At 48.5% G+C, this 10,443-nt stretch overlaps 1 protein-coding gene across 3 annotated transcripts in view; it reads right to left on the bottom strand.

Annotated features, from left to right (window-relative positions):
• Positions 1-2,801: 2,801 nt before the first annotated feature.
• GSN (gelsolin) overlaps positions 2,802-10,443 on the bottom strand; it is a 52,436-nt gene continuing 44,794 nt past the window's right edge. For all 3 annotated transcript variants that reach the window (XM_030535292.1, XM_030535294.1, XM_030535293.1), the window contains 6 exons: positions 10,153-10,323; positions 9,042-9,216; positions 7,802-7,926; positions 4,610-4,687; positions 3,873-3,933; positions 2,802-3,114 (listed from right to left, as the gene is read on the bottom strand). In XM_030535292.1, the coding sequence (XP_030391152.1) occupies positions 2,945-3,114; positions 3,873-3,933; positions 4,610-4,687; positions 7,802-7,926; positions 9,042-9,216; positions 10,153-10,323 (780 nt within the window). In that variant the 3' untranslated portion in view covers positions 2,802-2,944. The remainder of the gene's footprint in view (positions 3,115-3,872; positions 3,934-4,609; positions 4,688-7,801; positions 7,927-9,041; positions 9,217-10,152; positions 10,324-10,443) is intronic.

Here is a 10,443-nt window from a genome sequence, read left to right as displayed (position 1 = left end):
GTCTAATTTGAATGCTCAGTGCACTGGAGTGCCTGGCATTTGTTCTGCAGTGGGAAGAATTAGCAGCTGAGCTCTACTTGCGCTGGCTAGTTGGTAGGGGATGCCATTAGCTCTGGAGTCAGTGAGAGAAATCACTGTGGGTGCTGGGAAAAGGTTTTTAGGGATTTATGAAAAGACACAGAGAGCGGCTGCACGATTAGACAGACAGTAACTTGGTGCCTAATTCTAAGCAGCACCTTCTTCTAAACCAGCACTGTTCAACGTTCTGCGCTAAGGCTGTTTATGAACCTTTGCTTGCACATTCCCCCTTAGCTCACTCCATTTTTTCACACAAAGGAAAAGCTCTTGCTCCATTCCTGAAGTACTCTGTACTCCTGCAAGGAGTGTGAGCCAGGGCAAAGGCGCTTTCTCTCTCAATATAAACCACTTCTTGTACGAGTTGATACCTGGAGGTGATACCCTCGTAATTTGCTGTTAACAAACAATTTGCTTCACTTGTAAGGAAACACACAACTTTTCTGGGGGAGCCAGCCAGCAAACCGCGGGGAAGGAGACCTGCTTGCTCGGGGTTCCGGGACCGAGAGAGCAAACCGGGAACGCCGCGGTTTGCTCTCTCGGTCCCGGAGCCAGCCAGCAAACCGCGGGGAAGGAGACCTGCTTGCTCGGGGTTCCGGGACCGAGAGAGCAAACCGGGAACGCCGCGGTTTGCTCTCTCGGTCCCGGAACCCCGAGCAAGCAGGTCTCCTTCCCCGCGGTTTGCTGGCTGGCTCCGGGACCGAGAGAGCAAACCGCGGCGTTCCCGGTTTGCTCTCTCGGTCCCGGAACCCCGAGCAAGCAGGTCTCCTTCCCCGCGGTTTGCTGGCTGGCTCCGGGACCGAGAGAGCAAACCGCGGCGTTCCCGGTTTGCTCTCTCGGTCCCGGAACCCCGAGCAAGCAGGTCTCCTTCCCCGCGGTTTGCTGGCTGGCTCCGGGACCGAGAGAGCAAACCGCGGCGTTCCCGGTTTGCTCTCTCGGTCCCGGAACCCCGAGCAAGCAGGTCTCCTTCCCCGCGGTTTGCTGGCTGGCTCCGGGACCGAGAGAGCAAACCGCGGCGAAGCTGGTTTCCTTTCCCGGTTTGCTCTCTCGGTCCCGGAACCCCCCTTGAAGCCGCCCAACAGCGCTGCAGTGTGGCCACATCTAACACCACTTGCAGCGCTGGTTGCTGTAAGTGTGGCCACTCTGCAGCGCTGGCCCTATACAGCTGTACTAATACAGCTGTAACAACCAGCGCTGCAAAATTTTAGATGTAGACATGGCCTGGGTTTTACAGTGAGCTGAAGCCCAGATCATTCTTTTCATAGGGAGAAAACACAGGACCAATAAAGCTGAATGTAGTTCTACTGAGTAGCAGTTACTAGGCTGTTTTAAAAACTAGAGGCCAATTGTAGTGTATCTGCCTTCAAAACTAAATCTTTATAGGGACTTTATGCTGTTCTCATGTAAAAATGGCAATATATTTTCTTTGAGAATTGAGAGGGAATGTCCAGTCTGATACAATTACAGCCTGAGTGAAACTATCATCCCCAGCATGAGAGCATATGCAGACATGCTGGCCTACCTTCTACTTAATATTCTGCTAGGACACTTTGCATTTACAGACTCAAGAACAACTGTGTGAAGGGGAGCCATGAAAGTGCAGCACTATTCCTTTCTCTCTAGCTGAATTCTCTTTGCTACTTTTTTATTTGCACTTTACATCCAGAGATGCTCTCCTGGCCTTGATTTTATCAGCAGCTGCTTTATCTTCTACTTTTTCTTCCACCAGAGATCTTGCTACAGGTTTCCCCGAAGGCACATTCTTTATGGAACAATTATGCTGCTTTTGCTTTTTTTTTTTTTTTTTTAAAGCAGCCTTTTCTGTAATACCAGAGTGCTGCTGTAGGCTGAAACCTGCAGAGCGTCTCTCTTGTGGCAGAAACAACAACATGCTTTCGCAGGGGAGTGATGCTAACAGCAGCTGATGATAAACAGCCCAGCTCAGATAATTCAGTCTCACTCAGTAATAAGGCCAGAGTGGTTATTCCATTCAGCAGAGGAAAAGCTGCGTTGTATGGCAATGAAACCAGCTCTCCTGGGAGTACCACCAAGTAGCAACACATTGGATCTATAGGTGTGGTTGCATGGTATTGCTCTGTTTGCACAGTGCGAGCCTCAGCCCTGGGATTCAGCATTTCATCCAATACACAAAGCTGCTTTAGCATTTAGTGCTGGGGTTCCAAGCCTGCTAATAGCAACAAGTTAATAAAATGAACCATTTCCTTCAAGGATCTAGCATTAGTTCATTAAAACATCTAAAGCAAGTGGACCAAACCTCAGTTGCTTCTATGATCTACTGTAAACAAGAGGCAGCTCCTACTTCATTGCTGCATTCTATAATCTTACCAGTTCAGTCCTTTTCCACACGCTTAGAAGCACTGGAATTAAAAAAATCTTTAAAAAGACCATAATTTGCTTCCCAATCATGGGCTAGTTTTGTGCAATAAAAAAACATTAGTATCAGATCTGCACCAACAGGGACCTCACAGATAGTAGCTAACGCATTTGTGAAAGTGGCACAAGGAAGACAGTTTGGGTTTTTTTAAGTCTCTGTTTCAAGATAGTCCAGAGTTTAGACCAACACCGCTATACAATTTCTGCCTAACGCAGTTTTCTTCCGAGTAGCTGAAACAAAACAAACAGGAACATTTTTAGCGTTCGCACATTCCATGTAAGCTTTATTGTATTAAACACCACGTTCAAAGCAGCGGGTAGAGTGATAGGACTCATCATGAATTTCTTTAATTATTGCACAGCTAGTTGGCTATTAAAAACAGTTGCCACATTAATGTGTCTTCTGCAGGAGGAACTAGCTCTGTAGGCATTGAAGGCACCAAACTTGCTCTATTTAAAAAAGGATCCTCTTTGCTTAGGCAGCCAGCTCTGCCATGGCCCTTTCCAGAGGATCAACAGTCCAGTAATCATCATCCCAGCCCAGGAACCAGCCAGAGAAGGTGGGAGGTTCAAATCCTTGCTTGATGATAGTGATAGGAATTCTCTTATCTCGGTTGGCAGGATCAGTCTCAATGTACCTTTTGGCTGCAAATACACAAGTAAGAAGAGCCCATAAAATCACTACATTTCCATATGGAGCAATCAGAGAAAGAGGCTCTGGAAAAGCTAAATGCAAAACAGAGGCATAATGTCAGGCTGGCTCTAGTTTCTAAAATGTTTTTTTTAAATAGGTGACATTGCTAGTGGGTTTTTATCTAGGTTTACTGGCAGCTTGTCTCAGGAGCTGCTTTCAGTGACAAGCCAAACAGCTGGCAGGGTTCAATCAGAGATATAAACTGCTCCTTTCACATGTGATTTACATGACTGCACCCCTAATGAATATTACTATTTAAACAGCAAAGTACCATCTTATCCTGTCAGACACCCAAAAGATCACTTAACTCCCATTAGGGATTTAACCTTCCATTAAGAAGTTGTTTACCGCTGTACTGCTCAGCTGTGCATGTAGGTGTATGGCTTAAAGGGCAGGCAGCTGAGAGAAAATTATGGCTTCTCTCACATGCATAAGTAAAATCATTCATTTATCCTAATGGTTATTTTTTCACTGCTGGAAGCTGAGTGCAGTATGTATGACAACCAGTAGCTCCTAGGCAGAGCTACAGGGATCCTTCCAGACTCCTACAGACATAAGTGACTCCTTGTAAATGTACTAGTCTGTCAATTTTATGCTGCCATAAAGACTTGTGTTTTTCAGAATGTTCAACCCTCTACTCCAAGTGATCAAACTGGAGGTGAAGATCAACAGAGGAGAGTTATTTAGGAGAGGGGCATGTGATTGTTACCGGATGTCACGGCCTCAGTCTTTTCCTCTTCATGAGCCTCATTTCCGATCCAGACAAAGACCTACAGATTAAAAATCAAACAGCGTCAGCCTCTATCTGACGGGAAAGAGATGTCTGCAAAATGTCTGAGGGAGCATGATACAGAACTAGAATAAATCCCTGCTGCTTTGACTGAATCACTCATCCCGCTACACAAAGTGAAGACTACTGCTGGCGAAGTTTGAGAGAGAACTTTCAGCCAGTCTCCAAGGTAGGAACAATTACATGTGAATCTGATACACGGGAGAATCAGCTGGTGTTTGAACTGCATCTTCACACTGAAGCCGTCTTTTTTTCCTTAAGAAACCAGTAGCTGATATAATTATTTGTTGAATGCTGACAACATGCTCAGTCAGATACAGACAAGGCAGGAGACCAACCCCTCATGACCTTACAGTCTGAGAGAGACAACAGACTGTGCTAGGATCCACATAGCCTATCTCCTTTGCTCCATCATCTGACCAAAGGAAGTGGCAGGAGCCCAACTCCACCCTCAACCTTTGGGTTAAAATTAATATAGTTTAATACCTGATCCATCCTCTGTTGGATGACTTGGTCTCAAGCTTGTAGGGGGGGTGGATTCCATGATCGTTTCTATTTCTAATTATTTTGACTGTGGGTCTCTCAGCCTAAAGCCGTATGGTTCATATCCAATAGCCTCTCTTTGCTTCCCCCCTAGTCAATATATTTGAAGGTACCTGGTCCCATGTGTCAAGGATCATAACATCATCTGTAGCAAGGTCATCTTGGGTTAGCTCTCCGGGAACCTCTTCAATCTGAAAAGAATGAGGTTAGAGGAAGATCAGATCCTTCAGGGGAGCCACACAAGTCTGTATCATTTTATGTCACATAGGAAACCAGTCCATGGAGGCGCTAATATTACCACTGGGGAATGAGGTGTGTGACGGTATAGGCTGTCCCTTTAAGATTTTGGGACAGCTGAGATGTAAAAATGTACATTTGATCTGTGTTAAAGTATGGCTGTGAAACATGGACATTCAAACAGCCAAATAATAAAGAAACTACAGTCTTTCAAATTCGGGTGTTATGGAAGAATTCTGAAAATATGATGGATAGACCACATAACCAATTTAAATGGACTGGGATTTGTAGGGCACATTTTAAGAGGTTCAGGGGGCAAGATGCATGCTTGCAGGCGCTGGAAGGGAAAGCTGATGGCAGAAGAACACAAGGCAGAAGATGATCTTGGCTGGACAATGGTATCCTGGGTAGATCAAAAGGTGTATTCATCCACAAAGAGATTACTGGAGGATCATACAGAATGGGCTACTATGGTACAAACCTCCAGTAATGGACTTATCACGTAAGAAGAGGTGTGCAAGGACCTAGGAAATATTGGAAGACAGGAAGAAGTCCTGGGAGTAAATAGAATTTGGGAAGAAAACCCATTGCTGTTTCTTTAAGTGTCTGGGACCAGGGGCCCTGCAGAGTGGGCAGGGCAATGCTTCCCTCTCTCCCAGCCAACTGGGATGAGCTTTGGGAAGGGGATCAGCATATATGCTGCCTCCTCACACATAGCAGGGGAGATCTGGTGGGAGAAGGCTGCCTGCTGAATCCTGCAAACTTGAGGTCTAATTGGGGGCAAGGTGTCAGCTGAAGGAGAAGCTGGCTAAGGCCCTACAGCTGGCCTAAATCATCACCCAAGCTCCAAGGAGAGCTTAGGGGGAGGGTGGGCTCCTGTTTTAAGGAAACAGAAAGAGAGAGAAAAGGGCTGGCTGCCTGCCTGCCATACAGCCCAGCTGCTGCCAATGAAGCTGGGAAGGGCCTTAGGAAGCTCCTTGGTAGCCGGTTGGGAAGAAGTTGCATGAGGAGACAGAGCTCTGAGTGGGAATAGTGGAGTCTGCAGCCTTGTAAGGGACACTGACAAAAAGGGAAAAAGCAGGAGCAGCCCAGGGAAGTGGCAGTGGATTGGAACAAGCAGCCCATAACTGCACAACACAGGGTCCCTGGGCTGGAGCCTAGAAGAGAAGGTAAGTTCCCCTTCTCTCCCACTTAGAGAGTGTAGCCTACAGGGCTAGCTTAGCCTTTGCTGTAACACCAGGAAACTACAGGCCTGTATCCCGTCAGACAGTAGTTTAAGCAAGTTTTCATGAATATAGTCAGGTAGAATAAGCCTGTGACTATAGGCTAGATAAATGGCTTAATTCTAATGCTTAGATTTTGGGGAACTAGGAATAGTTTGCTTAATAGCAGGAGTTGAAACCTAATGGTAAATGGCAACTGCAAGCTCATGGAAGTGATAACTGCAAATCTGCTTGCACAAGAGGTGACTAATATAATGAGTTAAATGGCATTAATATGTTAACCTATAGGATAAGTAATCCCAATAATGTGAGGGTGAGGAAGTTAGATTTGGGCATGGAAGGCTAAGCCTTCACATGAATATTCATGATGATGTTCAGACCCTATAACAGGGCAAATTACCATGTAGAAGGGAGCTTTTCCCACCACTGTCGGCATTCCACCATTTGTCCCTTCTACTCTATTGTTCTCTACCACCAGTCTTGGGCATTGGGAAGTCTGGACCATCAGATGCATTTGGCATGCCAGCGACAGCGCTGGTCCTTTGTCTCTTACCACCCGGGCCTCCAGGAAGGGTGTCATTATGCAAATCTAAGAACTTATGCAAAGAATGACACCAGAGACACCTCCAGTCTTGTAACATTCCTATCTATTTATGTGGTTTGGAGCTTTTCTGACTTTAGTCCTTATTTTAATACAAGTCTCTAAGGCTTGGCTTTGCCCTGAGTGGGTGTGTCCTTGCCATATGCCTAAAGGGTCCCTACAAGCTATTGAACTCGCTGGTTTTAGTTCTGTGTCACCTGATTCTGGGACAAGAACCGTTCTGCCTTCGGATCAACTGGCCATCACTACACATACTACTGACTAGCCAAAAGGATCAGGCAACAAGAGGAAGCACAAGCATCGGGATTTAAAGAGGCAAAAGACAGATTAGTCCCAGATGGGGACTGAAGGCCTGGCACACAGAGCGTACAGCTTCGATTTTTTTCTGTTACCCCAGAGGGCGCTGAACTGAGAGAAGGCCGGCCCAGAGGGCCAGGCCATGGAAGCTGGAGACTGCTACAGCCCAGGATGACAGAGGATGGGGGTGCAGCACCAGAGAAGAAGCCCAGCAATGCCGCATCGTGGCCCAAAGGGGTGCTCTGGTGGTGACAAGGTGCATTAGCATATAGGGGAGGGGGAATTTGCATGGTACCTGATCACACAACACCTACTGGCAGGGGCGGCAAGCCGCAGGGGGTGCTCTGCTGGCGCCGCGGGGGCAGCAGGCAGGGTGCCTTCGGCGGCTTGCCTGCGGGAGGTCCGCCGAAGCCGCGGGACCAGCGGACCTCCCGCAGGCAAGCTGCCGAATGCAGCCTGCTGTGCTTGGGGCGGAGAAATGCCTAGAGCCGCCCCTGCCTACTGGTCAGTGTTAGCAGCCTGTTTCTTCCATAGAAACACAAGTTCATTCACAGTTCACCCCAGTAAACAATAGAGTTTAGGCTCTGGTGCTGCTCAGTCATTCACACACTCCGTACTCCTAATTCTAACCCCTGTCACTCAGCAAGTGCTGGAGTTAAAGCCAAAAGAGCCTGACTGCCAGCCTCAGGCAAAGGAGACCGAGCTCGCTGCAGGGATTCATGTAGGGAGAACAAGGCTTTAGAGCTGGCTGCTTTCTTTGCAGCAGGGTGCCGCTAACACGCTCCTGCAGAGCCCCCTGGGGAGGAGCCCCCTGTGCGTTTGCTGGGGAGTGGCCTGGGAGGCAGAACTGTAGCCTACTGCCTGGCTGAGATGGGTTTTCCCCAGTCCTGGCAACTGGAGGCTTGTTTCCTTAAGGAACGCCTCCTCTTAGTCCATCACACACTCACAATGAAGCGTCCGCTCTTGTTTGAGCAGGCAAAGAGGCGAGGGGGGTTAACGTCCATCTTCCTGTCCTTCAGCCGGGGGGAGGTGCGATACACAGCTTTTCCACCCAGAGCTTCCCAGAAGCTATCTGCAAGAGAGAAGGGTATGCTGACACTCCTTCCATGTCCACTGCGGGGCTACCCACACTGGGACCTTGCTAATCCCCTCTGCTTGTCTGACACCTGGCTGAACAGAGGCACATACTGCTCATGCACAGAGTATGGCCAGGTGTGTTTGCTCTTCTTACGCCTATAGCAAAAATCCCTAGTGGCCGCTACACGAGTGTAAAGAAGGTGCTTTGGAGTAGCCATTCCGCACCTGGGCAATGCACCCGACTGTGCCCAACCATGGGGCTGCAGTGGCAGGGGGACAGGAAAGGACACCCCCTGTGCTCCCTATAATGCGCTTTGTCCAAAACACTGGGACAGCAAAGGTACATCCTCTGCCCACCTGCAGACTGCAAGGGACTACGGCAGAGTCTGATCACGAACTCCAGTGACGTATGCAATGGTGCTGCTTCAGTGGCACATCTGCTTCTGAATACATCTGTGAGGGAAGCAGCCGCACGTAGCGCTGACGCTAAAGCAGCCTAGGGAGTCGCATGGGATCCTTGACGTGGGAGGCCAATGCCACAGACAAGGAAGCATCACTAAGTACAGCAGAGTCCGAGTCAGCTTCCTGCTTGCACCTTGATCAGGTAGTCAGGAGGCTAGAATCATTGTATCTCAATGAAGGGGTGGGGTTGACTTTGTCCCCTGATTGTTCTCTGGCTGTTTAGAATCTGCTCCAACCATGGCTCTCCCCTAGTGGCTACCAAAGATGTCAGGAGGCGAATCAGGGAATTAGGCCCCTGCCTGCTAACATGACCTGATAACTTTCAATGGGTCCCCAGAGCAACCTTCTCTCTTTCGGATGTGTGCGATTTTAAAACCGCTCCTACTCCCATTACCTCTCCCAGATAAGCCGGAGGCCTCTTAACCTCCTGCTGAGTGGCTGGACTCCCCCATGTATGACATACCCGTATCTCTTTCAGTGCAGAGCCTAGGAGGATGAGCTTCCCAGAGGCGGAACCGCTGCTCACCTCTTTGATTGGCCTTGATGTGGGAAGCCCAAAGTAAATACCCATTGAGCAACTGCCAACGAGAGCAAGAAATTCCAGCTACCATGTAAGGAATCTGTGAGGCCCAGCCAGGCCTCCCTCACCTGGCTCGCTTCCCTCAGCAATTTGTACTGGGCGAGCTCCCAGAATCTTCAGCAGCTCTTGTGCCCCAGATATCTCGGTGTCGCTGGCTGCTTGGCCAACCCAAAGGTAAGCAGTGGAGGGAGTTTTCAGGACAAATGCATCGTTGGAGTTCAGTTCACTGGCAACAGCATCCAGCTGGAAAGCAACAGCACCATAGCTATCAAACGGGTCGGTACTTTCGCCATTGACAGTTATATAAGTACTATGATCAGCGCCCCTGGCACTGCAGAACAAACTTTAACCCTCCACCTTACAAACACCAGTGACTCAGGAATAACATCACGCTGCCAGTTGCAGTCAAGTCGCTGAAGCGGAAAGATTCTTGAACAAGCATGAAAAGATTAATCAGGTGTGTGAGGGCATATGTGTGTGGGCGTGTGATGACCTGCAGCCAGAATAGGTAAGGCTGGGATCTTGCCAGATCTCACTAATGACAGCAGGATACTTAAGTACTCAGAGGGGAGACCTCCACAGAACAAACTCCATGCTGCTGGCACTGGTGATTCTGTAGTTGGCATTTTTCCCTTGCGTCAGTAATGAACCAATATCCTAGCATGGAGCTAGGAGGCTGCTGGTTACACCAGATACTTATGACTAAGGAGCAGGATTTTTATTTATTTATTTGTTTGTTTGCAAGAACAGGGGGATGAACCCAAGTCCTGGCTCAAATTCTATTTGGAGACACGATCCTTGTCACTTCCTGCCTTTAGCTGTTAAAGCAACAGCTGCGTCCCACCCCCGAGGCTGATGCTCTTCAGTGGTAGGTGAAAGTCTCACTTTATATTCGTATGCAAAGTCCTTTGGGAACTTTGGAGAAAAGCCCTTAACATAATATGGTATTAATAAACTCATGGGAACAGGGCGATTATTACTACTTACCCATGAGAAAAGGGGAAGCTCTCGATAGCTTATCTAGACTCCGAAGTTGTTTCAATTTAGCACAAGTCCGCCAGAAAGTTTAACCTGGCCTTGCCTCTGCTCTCAGAGGGAACCTGATGTGAGAAGATCTTATATTCCAGCTGCTATCTGCGAACCCAACGTTCGGGGTTGGCTGGCTTTCCCATCACATACCTCCACTGCTCTGGTGGCTCCAGAGGTGCTGGACCGGACCTGAAACAGCCGTGTTGCAGCTGGGGCTGTCTGGCCTCCATCCCTGGAGGTTCCACCCTTGTAGACAATCAAAGGTTTCCTGCCAAACATGCTCATCAGATGAGCTGGCTCTTTTCCCTGCACCACTCGTTTCTGGGGGGAAGGAAACTCAGAGTCACATATGAGATGATGCAGAGCAGCCAAGGATTCCCAAATAGGCCGCTTCTTTTCTCCCTCAGAGCATGTCCCCACTGGGAGCAGGGAACCAAACCA

Source organism: Gopherus evgoodei, chromosome 16 (genome assembly GCF_007399415.2).
Source record: "Gopherus evgoodei ecotype Sinaloan lineage chromosome 16, rGopEvg1_v1.p, whole genome shotgun sequence".
In the NCBI taxonomy this organism is placed as follows: Eukaryota; Metazoa; Chordata; order Testudines; family Testudinidae; genus Gopherus; species Gopherus evgoodei.
Note: the sequence above shows the minus strand (reverse complement) of the source record. Positions and strands in the feature narration are given on the sequence as shown.